This window comes from Chlamydotis macqueenii, chromosome 5 (assembly GCF_036417535.1).
Source record: "Chlamydotis macqueenii isolate bChlMac1 chromosome 5, bChlMac1.mat, whole genome shotgun sequence".
Taxonomy (NCBI): domain Eukaryota; kingdom Metazoa; phylum Chordata; class Aves; order Otidiformes; family Otididae; genus Chlamydotis; species Chlamydotis macqueenii.
Genome location: NC_141560.1, coordinates 53,379,024 through 53,402,651, shown reverse-complemented (window position 1 = coordinate 53,402,651; position 23,628 = coordinate 53,379,024). Strand labels below are relative to the sequence as shown.

General features: G+C 48.9%; 1 protein-coding gene across 1 annotated transcript in view; it reads left to right on the top strand.

The window, feature by feature from the left end:
- Positions 1-18,375, top strand: part of CRACR2B (calcium release activated channel regulator 2B) — a 29,171-nt gene extending 10,796 nt beyond the window's left edge. The window contains exons 7-17 of the mRNA XM_010124056.2: positions 498-685; positions 1,362-1,433; positions 4,538-4,592; positions 8,730-8,809; positions 11,819-12,113; positions 12,292-12,433; positions 12,667-12,748; positions 14,464-14,578; positions 16,209-16,316; positions 17,059-17,135; positions 18,162-18,375. Coding sequence (XP_010122358.1) covers positions 498-685; positions 1,362-1,433; positions 4,538-4,592; positions 8,730-8,809; positions 11,819-12,113; positions 12,292-12,433; positions 12,667-12,748; positions 14,464-14,578; positions 16,209-16,316; positions 17,059-17,135; positions 18,162-18,246 — 1,299 coding nt within the window. The 3' untranslated portion in view covers positions 18,247-18,375. The remainder of the gene's footprint in view (positions 1-497; positions 686-1,361; positions 1,434-4,537; positions 4,593-8,729; positions 8,810-11,818; positions 12,114-12,291; positions 12,434-12,666; positions 12,749-14,463; positions 14,579-16,208; positions 16,317-17,058; positions 17,136-18,161) is intronic.
- Positions 18,376-23,628: the final 5,253 nt, after the last annotated feature.

Here is a 23,628-nt window from a genome sequence, read left to right as displayed (position 1 = left end):
GTAAAGACCAAGCAATCACTTGACTTTCCAGATGTAGTGTGAGATACCCCTACCACTTCAATATATCCCCCTTTCAGCTGCCATGAGGGCTCAGAATGCCCTCAAACTAGAGGATGGATTTCAACAACTGTGCTTGGTAAGTCCCAACAGACAGACTCCTACTTCTGCCCAAATTTTTCCGGTCCTCCCTTGACCCTCATTTGCACTCTGATTTCTACAAGGCCTGACAGCAGTAAGCTCCTCACACTGCCTGAAGGACTTCCTCAGCTATGCCTGACCAATTGCATTGCTTGCTCCCCAGTGCTGGCACGGTGAGAAATAATTGCTTCCAGTTCACCTTCTCAATGCCTCTGGTGATCTTGTAGACCCAAGTTGTGTTTACCTCCCTTCTGCCTCCTTGTTTACATCAGCTTTTTCAGCCAGTTTTTACAGGCATGATAGCAGCACAAAACACTTTCTCTGTGTGTTTAACTCCTTCTCCTCCTCTCCTATTGCAGCTGGAACATCAGCTACAGTCTCTGAACTCAGAGCAGCTGGAGACCCGCATGCAGAATGAAAGGCTCCGGCACCTGAATGAAAACCTGTTGGAAGAGCTGGAGAAAAGCAAATGGGAGCTGGAGGCAGTGAAGGGGCAATTACAGAAGCTCCAGAAAGAGGCTCAGCTTGAGCAAGAGCAGAAGAACAGGTGGGAATGGGCAGGGGAGGGGGTGTCAGAGCAGAGAAGGAAGGGTAGGCAACTAGTTAAAGAATTAGGATCTCTAATTAGAAGCCTTGGTCTCATCAGAGGATACGCTGTCTCTTCTTGAGGAAGAGAAGTAACATCCCAGTGGTCTTATGAGCCTAAACAGGCGGAGTCAAACTGCTAGCTCCCACCTGCCTTTAGTGGGAAATGAATATGTTCATTGATATTTGGCTAGAAAAGTACTGTAAAAAATACAGATGTTCCTCAGCCTAAAGGAGGCTTCTCCTCCGTTTATTTTCCAGTTCTCCTCCACCTCTCTAAAATTCCTATGGATCCTCTTCTAATCACTTGTGTTCCTGTTTCTGGGCTTAATCTAAAAGTGCTTAGCTAAAACACTGGGATGTTTCAGATCCAGATGGCAATGAGCATCCTTTCCATCTCTACCAGTTGAGGAAACTGGAGTGTGAAAGGAGAAAATGGATTGCCTGTCCTCATGTTGGAGGAGAGCTGGGGTACAACCCAGCCATCCCAGCTCCTGTAGCAGTGCTGCTTCCTCTGAATCTTCCTAGCACAGGGCAGACCCTTATCTTGGAGAATACCATGAGTGTCCCTGAGAAAGGAATCTTTGTATTTCCTCTCCCATTAACTTATTTCCCCTTTCAAAATGCCCTTCACCCAGGGATGTGTTTAGAGTCTCCAAGAACATGCAGAAAGAGAAACAAAGCCTCCTTCGGCAGCTGGAGCTCCTCAGGTAAGAACAAGACTGGAGGGGAGATGCTGAAGGGGCTGAGATTTCAGCACTGTGCTCATTTCTCCCACAGAAAGCTATGGGAGTGTATTCAAGCAGTCATAGAATCATAGAATGGTTTGGGTTGGAAGGACCTTAAATATCATCCAGTTCCAACTCCCCTCATAGTGAAGAATTTCCTCCTTGTATCTAATCTAAATCTGTCTTCTTTCAGTTTACAGCCATTACCCCTTGTCCTATCACTACATGCCTTTTTACAGAGTCCCTCTTCAGCTTTCTTGTAGGCCCCCTTTAAGTACTGGAAGGCTGCAATAAGGTCTCCCCGGAGCCTCCTCTTCTCCAGGCTGAACAGCCCCAACTCTCTCAGCCTGTCCTCATAGGAGAGGTGCTCCAGCCCTCTGATCATCTTCGTTGCCCTCCTCTGGACTCACTGCAGCAGGTCCATGTCCTTTTTATGCTGTGAGCTCCAGAGCAGGGGTCTCATGAGAGCGGAGTAGAGGGGCAGAATCACCTCTCTCAACCTGCTGGCCATGCTTCTTTTGATGCAGCCCAGGATATGATTGGCTTTCTCAGCTGCAAGCGCACCATGCTGGCTCCTGTTGAGCTTCTCATCCACCGGTACCCCCAAGTCCTTCTCAGGGCTGCTCTCAATCCATTCGCTGCCCAGCCTGTATTTGCGCTTGGGATTGCTCCGACCCATGTGCAGAACCTTGCACTTGGCCTGGTTGAACTTCATGAGGTTCACACATGAAGTTCACCTCTCCAGCCTGTTAGGGTCCCCCTGGATGGCATCCCTCCCCTCCAGCGTGTCAACCGCACCACACAGCTTGGTGTCATTGGTGAACTTGCTGAGATTGCACTTTATCCCACTGTCCATGTTGCTGACAAAGGTGTTGAACAGCGCCAGTCCCAGTACCAGCCACTGAGGAACACCACTCATCACAGGTCTCCACTGGGACATCAAGCCGTTGACTGCAACTCTTTGAGTGCAGTCATCCAGCCAATTCCTTATCCACCGTGTAGTCCATCTGTTAAATCCATGTTTCTCCAATTTAGAGACAAGGATGTCATACGGGACAGTGTCAAATGCTTTACGCAAGTCCAAGTAGATGTCAGTTGCTCTTCCTTTATCCACCAGTGCTGCAACCCCGTCGTAGGCCACCAAATTTGTAAGGCACGATTTGCCCAGTTACTTCCATGTGCTTTAGCATAGTTTCCAGGAGGATCTGCTCCATGGTCTTGCGAGGCACAGAGGTGAGACTGCCTGGCCTGTAGTTCCCCAGGTCTTCCTTTTTTCCCTTTTTAAAAATGGGGGTTGTGTTTCCCCTTTTCGAGTCAGTGGGAATTTCACCGGACTGCTATGACTTCTCAGATATGATCCATAGGGGTTTAGGAACTTCATCTGCCACATCTGCCCTCAGCACCTGTGGATGCATCTCATCAGGTTGCATGGACTTGTGCACCTTCAGGCTCCTTAGATGGTCTCGAACCTGATATTCTCCTACAGTGAGTGGTTCATTCTCCCAGTCTCTGCCTTTGCCTTCTGCAACTTGGGTGATGTGGCTAGAGCACTTGCTGGTGAAGACTGAGGCAGAAAAGTCATTGAGTACCTCAGCCTTCTCTATATCCTGGGTAACCAGGTCTGTCATTCCCGTCTGGAGAGGGTCTGCATTTTCCCTGGTCTTCCTTTTATCACTGACATACCTATAGAATCTTCTCTTGTTGCCCTTGATGTCCATGGCCAGATTTAATTCTATCAGGGCTTTAGCCTTTCTTACCTGATCCCTGGCTGCTCAGACAATCCCTCTGTATTCTTCCCAGGCTACCTGTCCTTGCTTCCACCTGCTGTAGGCTTCCTTTTTGTGTTTGAGTTTGTCCATGCAGGCCAGCCAGTGTTTTTGCCTGACTTCCTCTTTGTTGGGATGCATCGCTCTTGAGCTTGAAGGAGGTGATATTAACCAGCTTTCTTGGGCCCCTGTTCCCTCCCGGGCTTTAACCTGTGGTACTCTGCCAAGCAGATCCCTGCAGAGGTCAAACTCTACTGTCCTGAAGTCCAGGGTAGTGAGCTTGCTGCACACCTTCTTTGCTGCCCTAGGAATCTTGAACTCTACCATTTCATGGTCACTGCAGCCAAGGCTGCCCTTGAGCTTCATGTTCCCCACTAACCCCTCATTGTTGTTGAGAAAAAGGTCCAGCATAGCATCTCTCTCTGTCAGCTTCTCTCTCACTTGGAGAAGGAAGTTAACATCCATGCATTCCAGGAACCCTCCTGGATTGCTTATGCCCTGCTGTTTTGTCCTTCCAACAGACATCAAGGTGGTTGAAGTCCTTCATAAGGACCAGGGCTCGTGAATGTGGGGCTACTCCTATCTGCCTCATCTGCATGGTCTTCCTGGTCAGGTGGTCTGTAGCAAACCCCCACTGTAATGTCCCTGTCCCTGGCCTCCCTTTAATCCTGAATCATAAGCTCTCTGTCAGCTCCTCTTCCATCCCCAGGCAGAGCTCCATGCACTCCAGTTGGTCATTGATGTAGAGGGTGACACCTCCTTGTCTCCCCTGCCTGTCCTTCCTAAAGAGCCTGTATCCCTCCATTCCAACACTCCAGTCACAGGAGCCATCCCACCATGTCTTGTGATGCCAGTAAGATCATAGCCCTGCAGGCGTGTGCACTTCTTACTTAAGTTGCCCACTCCTTCCATCCCCTCCATGAAGCTGACTTAATGGCTGGAGTGGCTGGAATTCCTTTGTGCTGCTCTTCAGGTGTCCTGCTGACCTGTGGTCCTTCTCAGGTCAGTGCTCAGGCACTGCTTGTTGTTCTAGGTCCAGACAAGAGTTGTGCAATCTGTCCAGCGCGGGCAGAACACCGGCTGTGTTAATTCCCCAAGTAATCCCTTCACTGGAGGAAATAAGTTTTTCCTGCTGGCTAAGGGGACCATGTGGAACCTAATACCTGAGCTGGGATACATGGAAATCCCAAGGTGTCTGGCAATAAATAACATATTTATGTGTCCCAAGCTCCCTTTCTGTTCTAGCTTTCGAATGTTGGTCATTACTCCATTTTTGATTAATTCTTCATTGTGTGTCTCCTGTGTCTTCCTTTGGAGCAGAGAGATGAACAAGAAACTTCGAGATGAGCGAGACGCTTTTGAAGCCAAGAAGCTGGTTAGTCTAAGAAAGAAAATCCTAATTCCCAACCACCCTCCTTTCATCTGCTGCTGTTGCTGTCACCACTCGGGGGCCTGTCACTTCCACGGGGGACAATGACCTGAGCTCACAAGGCCTGGTGTGGTGCTTAATACAGACTTCGCAGCACCTCTCTGCCCGTGCTGGAGATGAGCTCTGCTGGTTGCTGTTGCCAACTGCTCAGGTTTAACCCAAGGCGCGTTAGCTTGTCACTGTCATGCAGCCCTGCACAGGGCTGCAGTGGGTGCTGCCTGCTGCACACATGGGGTCTGTGCGTCATGACAGGCACTGGGCGCATGTGAGGAGGGGAGTGAAGCTGGATGCATCCCTGGAGCTGAGTGGTGAGATGATGGATTCCCAGATGTGTTGCTGGCTGACTGGCTGTGGAGGGGTGTAGGCAGGTTTTGCAATTTCTTTGATCTTTTGAGTTTGTAGCGAGTGTTTTCAGGGCAGCTCCCCATTCCTGTAAACTCTGCTGGGGTGGAGGTACAGTAGTGAGCCTTGTGTCAGAGAGCAAGGAGACAGCAGGGGGCCTCTTTGACAGCTGGAACAGTCAACTCCATCTCTGACCCTTCCCAGTCTCCAAGATAAGTACGAATATGTGACCCATTTTTAATTCTTACTATTTTTTTCATGAAAAAGTCTTTGTGTTCCCCTATGTGACTGGGAATGCTGCTCTGTGCTCCTCTTGGACACATCCCTGCCACCATGTGTCTTTGCGTTCTCTGCCACCATGCCCCACTTGAAGATCTGGAAGTAGCTGCCTTGCGGTGAGGACAGGCAGTGGTAGGCTGAGAGAGACTTCTGGCTGGTGTGCAAGGGAACGTGGAAGGAAGCACAGGGATCGTGCCCGGATAGGGAGTGAGATGCCCTGGTGGGGAAGAGGCTAGAGTTCTCCAAGGAGAGCAGCAGCTGCGTAAAACTTCAATAACTGTTTTAGATGGAGGTGAGGTGTGTGCCTTCATACATGTGTGTTTCTGAAATAAGATTTTTTTTTTCCTTTTCTTTTCTTTCCCCTGTCCATTTTTAAAGCTGCTAAGTATGTGTGTATGCACCAGAGCTTCCTCCTGCCTCCCGGATAAGTAATAAACACAGTCACTCTGTAGCAGAGTCCAGTGCAAGCAGGCAGACAAAATGTTTTTTTTCTTCTCTTTCCATGTGTGGGTGCTTCATCAGCTTCTGGGTTCCTGTGGGTGGGGTGGGTGGCCTATGGAGACCAGGCTTCAGGTAGGTACCTCTGTGCGTGCAGAGCTTGTCCACTTCTCCTCTGTTCTCCTCTGCTTTTCCCCTGCTAGGACGTGCTCAGGGCTGCTCTGAAATGTGACAGTTGCAGGTGGACCTAAGAGAGAGCCTAGCAGAGAGTCTTAGTACAGAGGAGCCGCTTTCTCCCTTCTCCCTGTGCTGGCAGTAGGGATGGGGCAGCAGGGTGAACTCCTACCACCATTGCTCATCTGGCAAGGCTGTGTCATGCTGGGCAGATGAAGCCTGTACTGGAGTAAGGTGTTTTTTTTCCTTTGTCAGCCAGTACATCTTGTTGGCCACTCTCGTTTCAGTCTGCAGGAAAGCAGGGCTCCAGGAGATTGCAGAGGTGCTGCTATCGTCATACACCTGCAGAAGATCTGCTGTCCAGCCTGTCCCACTGTAAGGGCAAGAGAAAATAGCAATACTTCCCTGCAGCAGCAAAAAGAAGAGTTCAGCCTTCAGATGTGTGACTCTGTCAGAGACTATCAGTGCTTTTATAGGCTAAAAAGAAACCCAAGGCCTTAATACCCTCTGTTAGTGCTGGGAAGAGTTGTGTTATTTCTGTGAAATGAAGGTGTGATGAACAGTGGTTCTTTCATAGCAAAGATTCTGAAGTGGTTGGAATGAGGAGTTGGGCTGTACGCGGGTGATGGCAACCCAGCCCCTGCTCCTTTGCACTTCTCAGTGCCCAGCTTAGTACCTTGCTCTTCGTAAGAGTTTCTGGCCTTGCCAGGGTGGGCAGACCCTGGCCCCACAGCACTGTGGGACACTATTATGCCCCAGTGGCTAGGTCACAGATAGCAACGTGTGGCTATTTCTGCCTGGGTGCTTTTAAGACCCAGGGCTTGCAGGTTCAGGTTCACACCCATGACCCATCTGGATATGGAGTTACGCTTGCATGCTGTTTGTTGACAGGGCAAATTTAATGTCTGGTCATCATGAAGACGGTTTTGGGACTTTGACTACATTGGACACGTATTTGTATTTCACTGATAAACCAGAATTTTTCCTATCCCAGTGATAAACCAGAATCTTTCCCATCCAGAATGCTTGTACATGTACTGTTGTTGTGGAATCCTTGCCATCGTCTGTTGTACAGCTGTGATGTCGCGTCTGTCCCCTTACCATCCTGGTGAAAAGCCAAATGTTACGTAAACCTGGCAGGCCAATAAAGTGTGGCAGAACCAATGTCAAAACACACGCCGTTGTTTCTCCTTTCTTGCCCAGGTACGTACTCTGCAGGCTGTTTCCTCTCTAGATAGGGTGGTGCCATAGCAGCTTGCGTTGGAGTCTCTTTGCTCCGCAGGTGACTTGAAGGTTGCAACTCAGCTCCAGTGGGCTGTAACGTGATTTCCTTGTTTCTGTGTGTAAAGACTGCCCTTGAGTGAACCTGCTCAGACCCCGAAAACTTCCTCCTCCATCTCCACTGGAGAACCACTGGTTGGTTGAACCACAGCCTCATGCCGGTGTTGACCAAAGGGTCTCTGTGCACTTGGGGGTCCTTTGCCTTGGAAGATACGTGCTTCACAGATGTGAGCCTCTCAGTGCTGGACTGTTTCTGTGGCTGGAGCTTCTCTTGAACACTAGTTTTATATTTTTATATGTAAAAGATGTTTGTGGGTTTTTTTTTTTTCCCTTCAAAATTCCTAGTTGGGTGACATCCTCTGTGGAGTCCTGAGTGTCTCCTTTTGTCAGACTGCATTGTGCTAAAGGTGTCCTAGGAGTTCTGGCCAACAGAACAGCTTCTTAATTTTTTGCATTTTAAAAGAAGCCAGGGGTTATTGAAGAAATAATCTTTGTAGTCTTCCCCTGGGCTGTGGGCAGCACAAAGGAAGGCCTGTCCAGAGCTGCCTGCAGGTGTTTGGTCAGTTCAAAACTGCTGCCAGAGGCAGATCTGGCAGGCTGCAAACTCTTCTTTCCCCACCTTAACCCCTAGAAATAACTTGTGAGGATGTGTCAGAAGTCTCCAGATTTACAGAGCAAGTGCATCTCCCTTTCCCCCAGCACAGAGGCGGCGGGCAGCTTGCCACGCTGTCTCTCACTTTGTGTTCTGTGTGTAGCCGGAGCAGTTAGGCAGTCCATTTTGGGGTGAAGGTGGGGGCTAGGCTTCAGCATGGCATTTGGAGGAGCTGGCAGGTCAGTCCTCTCTCTGCCACAAGCTTTCCTGTGTGGTCTTGGGCAAGTTGCTCACCTTTGACTCTGCTGGGGATGGCAAAGCTGCTGCATGGGGGGAAGAGGGTTGCGATAAGAGTTGTCCTCTGGGGAGCTGGTAAACACTTGCTTGTAGGAAGCTTGTAGTCTGAGGTAAGTAGGAGGAAAGCATGGAGAGGGACGCTTGTGTAAGGCAGAACACATGCATTGCCCTTTGCAGAGTGGTCTCCTTCCTTTCCTATGGTGCATGTGCAGCTCTGGATGAGTACCAGTGCAGGAGGGGGACTGGTGCCTTCTGAGGATGGGGCAACTGGTCTGTCCCACAAAACATCAGCATAATAAAAAGGCAGGTGGGGAAAGAGAGCTTCATCTGTGAGACCAAGTGAAGAACAAACCACAGAAATAAAAGTTCTGTCTGGCTAGAGAAAGAGTTCAGTTTGGGGCACCACCATTTTTAGTGGATTTTGTGGCAAAGGGGAAAGCAGCAACAGTCATGTCTTCTTGCATGACTTAAACGAGCTGAGCTGAGAAAAGCAAACCCTCTGCTCACTTGTGTGCAAGCCTGCTGGTGGGGCACTGCCACTTCATGGTGAGGGGGCAATGCAAGAGCTCCAGCCTTGCCTCCCCAAAGGGGTCTGCGGAGGTGGCACGTGATTGAACTGGGGCTGGTGAGGTTCCCAGGTCCTAATTGCATTCTTCATTCCTTCTCTTTTCAACTTCCAGGTGCCTCAGAGCAAAAAGCCCCAGTTGAAGAAAGGGTCAGTGCTAGGCAGTTACCTGCTGGACGACAAGCCGGTCAAACGGTTAGATGGGCATCTGTGTTGTGTTCGTGGTGTCAGTCTGTGCCCGCTGGATTACCCTGTCAGTCAAGCTGTGTCCTCTGTCTAGTTCTTCCACCTTGGTGCTGGCTGGTTTTGGGAGCATGTGGGGTGGTGGCAGCTTGACTGTGGCTCTAGCTGCCTCTTGGCATCAGGTGGTGTTGGCTCAGGGTGAAGCTGAGGATGCTGTTAGCTAATTTCCACAGGGGGGTGGCCCCCCTATAGGCTGCTTCTACATCCAGCAATTTGGGAGCAAACCTAAATGCCATCAGAAGCTACAGGAGTGTTCATGGGATGGGAGTCACTGAGTCAGGCAGCTCCGTTAAAATGACTGGACCATCTCCCAAGTGTGCCAGTTCCTCCTGGGGCAGAAATCCTGTCCACTGGTGCTTCATGCCAGACCCCGTATCCCTGGGGCATGGGAGAGGGCAGGAGTTGCACAAGCCTTGTGTTCTCTCTGGCAGCTGAGAGCCCCAAGGGCAGGGCTCAGCTCCAGGTGGGTTCATCCTGCTCATCTTGCTCCACACCTATGCAGATGCTCACCTGGCACACCAGGCCTGCCCTTCAGCCAGGGCAAGCAAACACATCTGTGTGGCCAGGGCACTTTTTTTTTTTTCTTTTTCTTTTTTTTTTTTTTTTTTTTCCCCTTCACCCCCAACTCTACATGCAGATTGTACAGTGGCTTCAGCATCCACATGTGCCTGCTTGCCTGAACTGTGTTGGCATTAAGCATCAGCCCTTGCAAACTAGTTGTGTGACCAGCACACCAGTATTGGCCAAAAGCCTGGTTCTTCTGAGAGGCAAGGAAGACCAGCCCAGCCCTGACCTGGCTTGGAGCTGGATTTCCCCTGCAACTGCTGGCCCCAAACAGATTTTGAAAACAACGCATTTCCCTGTTTTCTACCAGGTGTCTGCAGAAGGTTTCACTGCTTCCCAGTTTCTCAGAGTTTCTTCCAGCTTCAACTCACCCTGAATGCTTGCAATTCTGATAGTGGCATTTAAGAATTGAGCTTCAGGCTCATGGACGAATGGAAAATCAGGTGAACTGTGGAGCAGGGCTGATTCTTAAGCCCAGCCTGGGAAGTTGCTTAGATAGGTCTGAGGCAGACCTCTTCCGGGGCTGTGTGATGCTATCCATGGGATCAGACACCCAAGTTCTCCCGTCCTCCTCCCCAGCTATTTCTTGCAAAGATCCTGCTAGCTGCTGCTGGCATAAACCCACTGGAAAGGCTTAACAGGTGGAGATGTCTGGCAGTGAGGGTGATGTGAGAAGGGGAGAAGTATTTGTTGGTCCTGTCTCTGCCCTAGTACTGTGTCACACCATGTTGCTTGAGAAACACGAATAAAATCTATTAGATCTGGAGTCACGGTTCAGAAAGCTTTTTGTTTGTCCCTTCTCCCCTTTCTTGTGCTGCTGAAGAGGCTTTTGAGTCACAGCCCCTCCTTGCTGCCTCTCCTGCCAGCCCTGGGAGATGGGGGCCTGTTCCCCTGAGCCTGGGAGGATATGTCTGTTTTCCATGGGGAGAGGTTCCAGCTGGCATTTGGGGCAGATACAGGGAGGACAACCAGGAGTGTGAGCTCCCTTTTACGGAAGAAGTGTAGGCCCGGCAGCAGGTGAGTTCTGCAGCCCTGATGAGCCACAGGAGTGACAGAGGAGAGCTGTTGCCTTGATTCCTGCACTAATAGCAACAGAACAATGTTGTAGAGAGAGGTGGGATGGATGTGTTGCCTCTGAAGAGATCGACTGTGCCTCTAGTGTCTTTAATTTGCTTTCAAATGCAACCTGACTAAGGCAATGGAGATATCTCTGGTGGATAAAGGCCTTTGAGTTCTAAGCCTTCTCATTCCCTTTGTCTAGTTCTTTAACCATGGAAAGCCAAGGCAGAGCTAAGATGCCACCTTGCTTCTCAGAGATGGTTCCAGTAGTTTAAATTGGTTATTCTAGCTGTTCCTCCACTTACCATGTCAGCACTGCCCCCAGGGAACAAAGAGCATTAGCCTGCTCTTGCGCGGGCACAGCCAGTACAGCACCTATTCCCCACCACCACAGCTTGGGCAGGGGTCCTGGGGATTTCTTGCCATTGAAAGTGTGGCGGCGTGGCTGGTTGGGAGCTTTATAAAAACAAACATCTTTTGGGTCCTGGCTCCCTTACCTCAGGCCAGGCGTGGATGCAGGCCAGAGCAGAGCCAACACCAGGCAAAGTGACCCTGATGGGAGCAAGCTCACTGCGATTTAGAATCATAGAAGAGTTTGGGTTGGAAGGGACCTTTAAAGGTCATCCAGTCCAACTCCCCTGCAAGGAGCAGGGACATCTTCAACCAGATCAGGTTGCTCAGAGCCTCATCCAAACAATTTGCACAGCTGTGGCAGGTTGCTGCTGCCTGAGCTCAGTAAGGCTCTGCTGCAGCAGCATTTGGAAGTGATGGGCTCTTTCCTGGAGCGCGGCTGGGTGTCCTCAGCAGAGGGCATTCACATGCGTGCGCACCAAATGCAGCCTCCCAAGAGTGCTCAGCCAGCTCTCGCCCCGCTGCCTGCAGTCAGAACCCTTTTCACTGTCCTCAAAACCTTTGTTCCTTCTGTTTGTGTTTTATTTGATTATGTGCTTTTTTAAAAAACGTTTCATTTTTTAAATTTTTTTTTTTGGTTGCCACCTTTGAATGCTTTGCCTCATTTTTCAGTACTGGGGGAAGTGGGAGGCAAAGAATCCTTGAAAAATCTGGAAGGTGGGAATTTTTATTAAAATTAATAAAATATATTTTGACACATATAAGTACAGCATAGCTCAGGTGAGCTGTCTCTCTTTCCCTAGGGGTGCCGCTGATGCCTTAGTCACAGGGAGTATGGGGAGTGTATGTATGAAGTAGAGTTCCTGCAAGCATTGCATATGCACTAATTGGTTCACATTGCTTGTTTTGGGAATTTGCAACCTCCTCCTCTTCCCCTCCTCCCCTACCCTCCTACCCTATCTGTGGTGCCTGTGGGCTTTAATACAGACAACTGGCCTCTGCGGACCTGCCCTTCACATTGCCAGTGGATATGGCAGTGGAAGAACCCAACAGAAAGAACTGTAAATACTTCCCAGGCAATGGGACATGGCTGAAGACAGGAGAAGGAGGCAGCACAAACTTTGGAGAGAACAGCAGAAACAAGGAGAGATGGTCATTAGCAGCAGATGCTGAGTGGCTGAAGATGACTTTGAAGAGTGATGCTGATTGTAGAAAAAATGCAGATGGATTAGATGATGCTCCATTGCCTCCTAGAGGACAGCCTGTTGGTATCGAAACCAGGGTGAGTCTAACTACTTGAGGTTCTTCCTCAAACTCCTGCTACCAGTGACGTGAGAGTTTCTGACTCTCTTCCCATCTAACTCCAGCTCCATAGGTTTATACTGTAGGGATCCGATACCTAAATCAAAGCACAACCTGCAGCTGGGCTTTTCAAACTGCATCCCTTTCTTCCATTGTAGCTCCAGGCACTGGGACCAGCCAGCTGTTCCCCAGACCGCATCTTTAAAGTGGTATTTGTTGGAAACTCTGGTGTTGGGAAGAGTTCCTTCATCCACCGCTTCTGCTATGACAGGTTCTTGGCTGAGCTCAATGCAACCATTGGTAAGTAACAGGGTTCCTGACTTGTCTGGCTAGGAAGGGTGGGAGAGTCAGCCTGGACACATGCTTTTTGCCTGTATTTTAGCCCAACTAAAGGTAAGGATGGTCCCTCTCCCAATTTCAAGTCAGTCTCTCAATTTCCCTGAACTAAATAGTGTCGATCTTGGCCACTGGCCTTGCAATGGCAAGCTGCTCTCTCCTCATCCTCTGTTATGATCATTGTTACTTTCCAACAGGTATCGATTACCAGGTGAAGAGTCTGATGGTGGATAACACCCAGGTTGCCTTACAGCTGTGGGATACAGCTGGACAAGAAAGGTAAGCAATTTCCATGAGGATGCCTTACTGCCAGGCTCAGTGTAGGAAAGAGGAAGAGTGCGTGCACCTGGTTTCTGTCTCTGGGGAACTTCAGAAGGACCAAAGAGGTCGCAGCAGCTTTTCCAGTGCTGAACCTGCAGCAAAGGTCTGTTTTGGAGATTTCTAGAAGCTGTGGCGTGAAGCAGGGCCTAGGGAAATCACTCTGAGGACTGATGGAAAAGTCATTTTCCATTTGTCTGACTTGCATGCTTGTGGCTTCAGGTAGTCTATCCATAAATCACTGTACGGTCTGGGGTCTGAAGCTCCTCTAGCTGTCAAAGCTCCCCTGCATCAGCCTGCTTCTGGAAAAAAAAGCTGCAGGACAGGGCTGCAGATTAGGATAGAAACAAAAGGCTCTGGATAGACATCCTGTTCTCAGATTCAGTTGTGCTACTGCTGTCCCCAGCTGCTCACCACTGCTTGCTGTTTAGAGGGTGGAAAGGAGTGTGTGAACCTTTCCAGATCTGATTCAGACAAAGCCAGCTGAATTTGTTTGATCCGAAGGGAAGATGATTTGAACTACCCTGCTGGACTCTGTCAATGAGTTTACTGGCCCCTTCCACTGTCCCTTCTCTGCTGATAGACTCATGGAAGTGATAATCCTTGGCAGAAGGGCAGTGTAGCTTTTTGCAGCAGTGAATACAGGTTCCCCATTTTGAAGGCCTTTTGTTTCAAAAGCATGGGCCATCACTAGATGGTAGCAGCACTATTGGTGAGGATCAGAGTAGTAGGGGACACACTTGACCATCATCTGCTACTAGAGATGAAGGCCCATCACTACCTTTGTGTAAATTAGACTTTATTTAGGATGCACTTTGAAGCTAAGGAGGAAAAGCTATTTCAAGGGGGCTGTTAACCACAAGAGCTTGGTAAAAATAAGTACTGGATATTTTGTGCTAAATATGTTACGGGGGCAGCTGAGGTCATGGGAATATTATAATCCTGAGCTGTGCCAACATAGTAATGACGCTGTCTACCTCGGTCAGCTATCATGGCCCTGTCACAAACAGCTTACAGATTTTAAGGTTGGTTGGTTGGTTGGTTTGTTTTTTGTTAGAATTTATTCCCAAAATACAAGTCTGTGGTTCTAAATGGTACCAACAGGACAAAGTAGATGTCTGATGGGAACTTCTGGAAATTGTGCCTAACTGCTGATTTATGTATGATGGCATTGCTTTATAGATTCTAAACTGAAAGCAGACTGTACTGATGCGGAGATCTTAATTGCTGTTTTGGCAGCACTGGGGCAGACGTTATGCATGCCTAGCTTACACAGTGGTACAGCTTAGTCTGCAGATTCTTCCAGACTCTAGAGAAAGGCTGTGTTTTTTCCATCCATTTCCCTTTTTATAGGCAATTACCTTTTCCTATCCCACCTAAACAGATTCTTCTGTTTCTTTCCTCCTGACCTGCAAAGGTCTTCCTTCCTGCTTTCTCAGCACCGTGCATTTGGAAAGACTCCTGCTTACCCATGGCTGCCTGGCCTGCCTTGACGGTGCGAGGGTCCGAGCTGTCTGTCACTAGTCTGTACACACCAGCCCTAGCCGACACATCTTGCGCACAGGGGCTGCCAGGCCTTGCAGAGAGCCTGCACTAAAAGACAGATAATCCCACTCTGTTTCTTGTCATTACACAGCCGTGGTTCTGAGAGTGCCTTTGGTTTCATTTGGGCTCAGGTTTCGGAGCATTACCAAGCAGTATTTCCGGAAGGCGGATGGGATTCTGGTGATGTACGACATCACGGCCGAGTGCTCCTTCACGGCGGTGCGGAACTGGATGAGCAGCGTCCAGGTGAGAGCAGGACCTTGGCTCTCTAAACCTGGTGGTGCTGCCACTGCCTTGCTCCAGACCAGCTCCAGCAGTCCGTCTGGGAGCGATGTTCTCCGATGCTCATAAGGTCCTATTGATCTTGGGAAGATGAATTATCAAAGCAGATGCTATGGGTGCTGCCTGTGGTAGTCAGTTTGAGACCAGGGGCTTCTTGTTGAAGATACCAAAGCCAGTGGTAGCCCATTAAATGAGGGAGGGCTGTTTCTATGGCAGAAAGTGGTGAGACCTGCCAAAACAGTACTGTGTGCTTGTAAGCAGCCTATGTGCATTGGCAACAGCTCCTAAATAGAGTCACATCACACCTGTGCTCAGGCAAGGAGATCTCCTGGTGTCCAGCCTATGCACAGGAAAGGGAGATGGCCCTGGTGCACTTAAGTTCAGATCTACAGCACTTATGCACAGCACTTCACACAATCGCATCCTAACTCTACTTTGAGATTTCTGGATGAGACTGAAATATTAGTAACAGCTTATTTGTTTTTCCTCATTTGCTTCAACTTTAACAGTTTATTTTCTTCCTCTTTAATTTGATGACTGTGTATAAATACAGTAGTCTGCCCTCCTGCTTTTTATTTCCAGACTCCCAATAAAAACATTCATCTGTGGGGGGAGACAAAAATACCTGTCTGTGTAATCTAAATAAGTTGCCTATAGATGACTCAGAGCTGAAGGGAAATTGTCAAGGGTGGGTTTGTTTTGATTGTGCCGAGTCTCAAAAACCAAGTGAAATGAATAAGCAGAGGTTGTAGGTTTCTAATATTACCAGCTTTCACAGGCCTGTTGAGAGGGGAAAAAACCCTGCCATGTAGCTGTTTCTTTGGAATCTAAAAGATCAAAGGTTAAGATTTTCAAAACTAACCTCCTTTCAGGAAGGTTAAACTGAACACACAGAAAAACAAAGCACCTAAAATCTGCAACTTTTAAGAATCTCTCTTCTTTTCCTTTCCCCATCTTAGTATTTATCTTGCTTTGAGGCTGTTCAGGTGCTGTAAGTCATCCAGGGAAGTCAAGTTTGGAAATAACTTCGAGCCCTGTTATGCAGTCCTTACTCTGGTGATGTTCTAGTGAGCCAGTGGAACTAGAGGGAATGGGCTCCAGGAATTGCCTAGGAATAACAGTTCCTACAAAGATCCCATGCAAGAGTTGAAAGCTGCTTAGCTTGCTTGGCCAGTGGATTTTCAGCAAAGGATGGCTGAGTTTAGGACAGCACATCTGACAAGTAGCACCGCACGTACACACAGAAATTACTGAACTTAATAAGAAGCTCTGCCTGAACTTAAATTCCCAACAGCCTATGGGGCAAACTTCTTTTCTTTAGGCTTGTTAATTTCCCAGAGAGGAACTTACGTCCTGTCTCCCCTGTCTCAGCATCCCAGTTGTAGATACCAAATATTTGAAATACATTCCCATAGTTTAAGCTTCCTTCCACAAATCTCTGGGGCTATTGGAGGAATGGCCCTTTAATGAGTCAAAGGGCCTGATCCTGCTGCCACCAAAGGTCTTGTTTGCATGAGCTGGAACAGGATCTGCTCCAAGATATTTCCCTGCCTCAGCTGAGTCTCTAGGGTGCTCTTTTCCATTTCTTTTGCAGGAAGGTATCGAGGATGGAGCTGTGGTCTTTCTGCTCGGAAATAAAATGGATGCTGTGCAGAGAGAGACCCAGAGCGTGCCCAAGGTCGAGGGGGAAAGACTGGCAAAGGTGTGACTCTGTGCTCTGCGGCTCAACCTGCTCTGCAGCCTCCCTCCAGCTGTGAGCAGGGCAGCCTGGCTGGCAGGAAGCCTTCCTTGGAGCCATTCCCCAGTATGGTACCTTCCTTCTCTCCCCTGCCCCCTGTTTCTTTGATGCAAACGTGTACTGAGGTCCATTTGGTACCAGGGAGGATGAGATGGTGGCCAGAACATGGCAGACAATGGCCCACGAGGCATGCTCATGTGTTCCTCTTGAGGCTTGATGCTTCTTCACAGTGGTGCTCAGTCTTTCTGAGGGGAGCATGCATGGCTGTTTTCCCATTTGAGGACTTCCCTAATGCATGCTCTGCAAAATTGTCCTGCCTCTTCCCTCGCTCCCCATGTCTGCACGTCCTCTGGCACCTTGGCCCTTGGGTGGGGAGGAGGCAGGGTTTCAGAGGTGGTACCTATCTTCTGGATTCCGCAGCACAAAGGTAAGGGAATCCAAGTACCCTGGGCGGATGTTTTCTCTTCCCAAGAAACTCCCACAGTGTTCCATTTTGGGCACTCTGACTGATGCTGAAAAAGCATCTCCTTTTCCTGGGTTGGTGAGCAGGGTGTGTGCCCTGGCAGGGGCATAACAGCCACCCTCCTGGACCCAACTGCTCTTGGCAGAGTTGCCGGCGGCGAGGGTGGGCCAGCTCCCAGGGGTGTGGGAGAATGGTGGGGGAGAGCTGGCAGCCAACATGGGTGCTTGCTGTGCTCTCTGGCAGGAATACAAGGCTGTCTTCTACCAGTGCAGTGCGATGACTGGCTATAACATCATGGAGCCCATGCTGCACATGGCCAGGTCAGTGAGCAGGAACGGTCACCCTGAGATATTTCCCCACCCGTAGGTGATTGGTGTGGGCTCTCCTGGGGAACAGGCAAGAAGAGGGAGTTGTCAGAGACTCACTTTCTGCCATGTTGCAAAAAAGTCATGGAGCTCTTCCCCCTGACTCCAGGTCCTTGTCTTCTCTGCCTGGAGAGCACTAAGTGTAGACTGGATGTTATCACATGCAAAGCTTTGTCTGGCAGTTGAAAGACTGGGAGTTTAATGTGAACATTTTATCACAAAAACCTTATGTGCTATCCCAGATTTTAAGTTGGCATTTTCAGTTTGAAGTCTGCATGCATCTCTAAGGGTTTTTTCTTCCTTATCTTATTAAGCATTATGCAGAATGTGATATTTTGGTGGCAATAATTTTAAAGGGAGATAAGACACTTTGTAAGGCTGAAAGATGTTTGCTCTAAGATTTTTAGTGTTTAAAAAACTAAAAATAGTTTTGGAAAAGTCTTTGAAATCTTGCAAGAAAAATATCCTTTTGTTTTCTTTTGTCCCTTCATCTCCTCCTGCATCCTCTCTGTTAAATTCACAGCAGGACTTAGCTATTCATTAACTGGGATGATTTTCTTACCAGCTAGGTAAATCGTGTCTCCCATAGCATGTGCCTTCAGCGTGCTTTATTACCGTGCTGCTGCCAAAGATGACCCAGACAGGTGAAGCAAACAGCTTGGGATTCTGCCATCAATGTGGGAGCTTAGGAATAAGAAGGCATCGACCATTTATGCCTTGGTCTGGTGCTCTGACTACTAAGCCATGTTGTCCTCTCGTGTGCCTGTGTGCAGTTTCTTTACTTGTTCCCTGGAAATTCATACTCATTTTCTATGTGTGGTTTACCTAGCCCAACTTCCAGAGAAGCCCACTATTTGGGCCCGTCACTTTTTACAATCCTAAATGTCCCTGGCTGATGGGAAGCAAAGGGCAGAGCCAAATGCCTTGGCAGGAAGATCTCAGTAACCAGGCTGTGTTCTTTATCTGTGCTATTCGTTCCAGGTTGCTGACAGCACAAGAAGACAGGCAGAGGGAGAACGCTTTGCAGCTGGGAGATGCCAGCAGGAAGAAAGGGTGCTGCACATAAGGCACATCACTGTGTCAGGAAGAAACATGTGCCAACACCACTTCATGAAGTTCAGGTTCCTTTTGAGCAAGCTGAATCTGACGGTATCAGCTCTGCAGAGACTTGGGGAAGCTGTAGCTTTTCCCCATCTGGGAAGTGCAAGGCACTAAATCAAGCCAAAATGTGCGTATGATCTGCGCTGCTCCATTTCCCACGCAATCCTTGTCTGTGGAGGCCTCTGCTTCTTTGGGGGAATTCAGCTGGTCTTGGCTAATAGCACAAACTGGGCCTTCCTTCTAGGGAGGTCACTTCTGTGTAAAAGGATGAAGTCTTGTTCCTTTGCTTTCTGGCAAAGAAGTGGCCTAGCAGCAGAGCGTGGACGACACAGTGACTGCTGTGTTAAATAGAATTTTAGTGTATGAGATAAAGACATTATTTTGAATTTGGGCTAGCTCTAGGTAGTCATCCATTTGTCTCAAATAGCAGCATCTCCTCTTACTTCTATAACAGCAGAGCCCAGCTGAAAGCCTGCTGCAGTCAGCGGGAAAACCTCCATCGGTTCCTGTAAGATCTGGATCGGGCCCTGTATTTATGGCGAAATTTGGTTTGACTTGCCAATATTGTAGTTAACAGATCCCATATGTGGATATAGATATATCAAATGAGTCATCCCAATGGCTTTCTTCACTTTGTCACCCTAATGGACCTTCTGACTGTCCTTCTCCTGCTGTTTACAGAACACAGAGCAGTTGCCCTGGGACTCGCTGGCGCTGGCACGTGCCGCTGATTCATAACCCGTTGCAAGAGCTGTGCTGTACATACTAGGGGGGCCATATATAGCCTGTTTTAAGGCTGAATGCTGCCTGTTTCCTCCCATTCTCTTATCCTTTCCTGAAAAATCTCCAGCAATTAGGAACTGACTTATCTGTAGTACTGAAGGACCCCACCCCGCTGGGTGAAACATACCTCGTGAAGCTTTTTCTCTTGCGGTGGTGACCTTGTGCAATAACCTTACTTTCCTGGTGAAGGGCCTGAGAAGGAGCAGGACTGAACCTCATCCCGTTGGGATGGGGCTTGCTTGTCACTCAGGGGCTGGGGAAAAGCAGAGTGAGGGATGGTGTGGGCTGAGGTAGGAACTGGCCCCCGGCACAGCTGCTGCTGTGCCTGGGCACGAAGCTCCTGCTGTTCCCTGGGGTGTGGCTCAGTTCGTAGCTCAGCTGCTCTTAAAGCCTTGTGGGACTAAGTGAGCTTTTTTTATAACACCCTGTTCCCTTTCTTTTTTGAGCCTATTTCTGTATGTGACTTTGACATTTTAGGCGCAAGATGCAATACTGCAGCTCTGAAGCAGTCCCCTCAGCCTTGCAGCACAGGGAAGGCCTATATTTATCCACCGTCTTTCTTGGGATAGGGCGGCTACTCTGAACATCTGGGGTTTTTTTGCACAAATTTCTCTGGGAATATCCCATGTAGGAAAAGTGCTCTGAGTCTCCCACAGTCCATCAGTGTTACAAAGAATTTCCATGGTTCCTCCCAGTGCCCTTTACTCCTGATACAAAAGAGGAAGCTTTTCCTCCGGAAGACCAGAATTCCTGACTAAAAAGAACAGCTAAAAGTAATAAGCTGCTGCTCAGTCCTCATTGCTGGCTGGCTGTGGTTTGCACTGTGTCTAACTGCAGTAACGCCTTCCAGAGACCGGGAATCAGAAAGGTAGAAGAGCCCTGAGAGAGCTGGGGCTGCTGGTGTGGAGTCTACAGTAACACCAGCAGTGCTGCCAGTGAAACTGCTTGTGTTTGCAAGAAACGGTGTTTGCAAAGGGAAATCCTCTGTTTTCAGAAAGCACCTATAGTCTGAACACAGACAGGGCTTTCTGGCTTTCTAGCCAATGTGGCTGTGAAGGAGCACAGATGTTATCACCTGTTAAACAGGTCAAACCCACGAGGTTAATAAGGAGTGGTGCTAATAACGGCCATCTTTGGTCGGGGCACATCAGTAATGCTAACATTTACTTACCCGCAGCAGCAGGATTTAGGAAGTTGCCGCAGAAGGAAGAGCGAGCAGTATTCAATCTGCTAACGTGGTCTGAACGCGCACGTCCCACAGTGTGTACCGAGCAGGTGAAAGACAAAGGCGTGAAATACAGCTGACACACAAATAGGGGCCAGTCCAGGTGTTACCATCATCAGTGCTGTTGTATTGCAACAGCAAGAACTACCATGTGGGTTTTTTTTAATGTACAGCCTTAAGTGTATTTTCTTAGTGTGCAAGCAGAGTACAGGCAATAAAGAAATGCTGTCTTACAAATGGTTGTGTTGAGAGATATTTTTTCAGGCACTGTGAGAGATTCAGCTTCCCTTGTCCAGTCTCTGATTGCAGCGTGACCTCCCCTTCTCGGGGCTCAGGAACTGCTGAGAAGCCTGTCCCCCACGGTGGTACAAACAGAAGGTTTATAAGTAGTGAGTTGATCAGGAACCCATGTTTTGGGGGCAGCACAGGAGCAATTCATCTCCAGTCTTATTTTTTTCCTCTTTAAAGCAGCCAGAGTCTGGCTGATCAGGGAAGGCAGAGCAGGGAGGCAAAAAAGGGGAGACACGTCCCCAATGTCTGTGGCTAATGTAGTGCTTTCAGAGAAGGCATGCTGTCACCTTGTACCTGTATTTGTAGAACTAAACATTTATTTTAATGATGTCCCAATTCACCATAGTTAGGAATTTGGTTGTTTTTAATCCTTATGCCCTGGCATGGCTCCAACTGGTATGTTTATGCATTGCAGAACTCCTCTCTCTGCAGGTTTGACCAAAGAAATTATTACTCATTTCCCCTGCTATAAATTGACATCACAGGAAGTGGTTTACTGTAATGTCTGTTTTTAGTGGGAACAGGGTGAACTTCTATTTCAACCATGACAAAGTGGCACAGAGTTTGAACAGGTTGTGCTTGGACAACAGGAAGCACCAGGGTGGATTTTATTACTGGATAGTCTTGTGTTGTCTCCTTGCACAATATTTAAATGTCCCACTGGAAGATCTAGATGCTTACAGTCAAGAGGGGGGCATGTTGTTAGTTTTTAAACCTTTCTGATACCAGACGCAAACTGGACTAGACTGTCCACAAAATTTCCAAGTTTACTACACTACCTTTGTTTTTGTCAGAATCTCTCGTGCCTCTAAATGGAAGCCCTAGGAGCAGCCACTAGCCAACTGCTAGCGACTACAGCATAAATCAAATAATGGGGATATTCTGAGGTGGCATGACACAAGGGAGGATGCAAAATACACTCTGACCAGGGGCTTATTCCTGTGCCATATCAGCTGCAGTCTATGACTGAACAAGTGACTTCTTGCACACAATCTGTAAGGCACTTTGGAATTGTATCATAAGAAAGTACTTTTCTTACAGCCTAGGAAGGCTGTCCTGGCACATGCAACAGTGCAGCTGTGTGTACAATCAGATCTAGGGGCAAAGGTGAAAAAACCAGCTGCTCTGATAAGCAGCTGCAGTCCCACAAAGCTCCGCACGCAGGCAAAGGGACCTCAGTCTTCCTTGCGTTTCACTTTTCTCTTTTGTGTTAATATGCTAAGGATAAGCGGAACAGGATTAGCCTGGCAGCATCTCTTTGAAAAGCCAAAACAGGACTGAAGAGAGAGCATTAAGCCACAGTGTTAAGTTTAAAGCTTTCCCACAGGCCAAATGCAGGAATTGCAAAGGTTTGGGATGTTGGTTTTCTTCTACCTTCTTTCTTCCAGCAGCCTGAACTCCAAGGACGGTTCCCATTTACACACATTTAATCAGTTCCTGTTATGGAGATCATGCAGTCTCTCAAGCATTACTTTCTGTCCTGTCACCTTTTTCTGTTTGTGTCTTTTCATGCTCTTTTTACTTGTTAATTGCTTAGTCCGTGTCTGTATTGATCAAGTACTTAAGCTCAAAGTATAAACGTGTCTCATCGCTCATGCTATACACCTTTAAATGCTCTATTTGGAAATCTGCTCAGCGCCAATAGAACCACAGTCAGAGCTTCGTTAGCTCTTTGAGCTCTTTTGAGTCAGTCAGCTCGTTACTCATCTGGCTGCTTACGAGCCTGAGGGACATTTCAGTTGGCATAGCTACAGCAGTCCAGCTGCAGGCTCCTCAGGCCTGCAAGGCGTGCTTTAGACACATATCAAGCCAAGCGGTTTAATAAGGCCCTGATCCTGCAAACAAGCATAGCTGTGCGCTTCTTCTGAAACAACTAGTCCACAGGAGACCTGACCAGGTAAAATTTTTTTTTCAAGGTAAATGTATCTTCAGTAAATGTACTGCAGTAATAAGCCGAGGATTGGGGTGCGGGGTGTCCTGTGGTATATCTCGCCTTTACCTGCAGCCTTTCCCAAGCACAGGACTGCCACACAGGCAGCAGTTGTGCCGTATCATGCCCATTTGGTGACCCAGATCTGCCAGGGTGGGAGGTTACACTCTTTCCTGTTTGTACATGAAATCTATGGACATGGCATGGAGGCAGTGGCCCAATGTGGCTCCCCAGGACTCTGCCAAGGAGGGCTGGGACCTGGGGTTGGGGCCAGCATCTCTCTTCTTGCCTCCTGGCTCTGTCAAACGCTTCCTGTAAGAAACCTGTCCATGTGTACGTGTCAGCTGGCTCCCTAGGGCTCTGCGTCATCACTTGGCTCTCCAAGGGCTCTAAGCTAAAGCTTAGGTAGGATCTCCGTGGGCTGAGGAGTTGGTTTACCCAGTGGGAAGGACAAAGTGGTTTTTGAATTGGGTACATGGGCAGGAGAGGTTAAGTGTCACAGTCAAGGCAAACACCCAAGAGGCCCCAAACTGGCCTCTTCCCACCCACCCACCCCTAAAAAGCCACACGAGGCCACTCAGCCACAGAGGGAGTGGGCGAGGGTCCATCTTCCGAGACCAGCCTCCGCACAGGGCTGCTGCTGCAGGATGAAGCTGAAAGGAGGTAATGGAAGGACGAGGCAATGTGCCAGTCAGGGCTTGATCTTCATTTACAGGACGTTTCATGAAAAGTCTTTAACAAGCAGGTCTGATGCCTTAAAAAAAAAAAAAAAAAAAAGAAAGAAAAGACAAAAAAAGAGAAAGAAGCTCCAGCTCGAGTTTGCTGTAATGCGTCGCCTGTGGCAATGGAAACGCCAGCGTGAGGCCCAGGAGGCGAGAGGCGCGGTTTGGCAGCAACGCCCCGCGACCGCGCCGCAGACACCGCACACCCCGCAAACCGCCCGAATTCGGGGCGTTTTGTTTCGCAGGAAACGAAAAAAAAAAGCGGCAAGGGGCGAGGCCCGGCCAGCCCGGGCCGCCCGCCCGCTGCCGGAGGGAGGCGCCCCCCACCCAGGCACCGCCCCGTGGGGTCGGGGCGGCGGCGCCCGCTGCGCGTCCGGGGCTGGGCTGGGCTGGGCT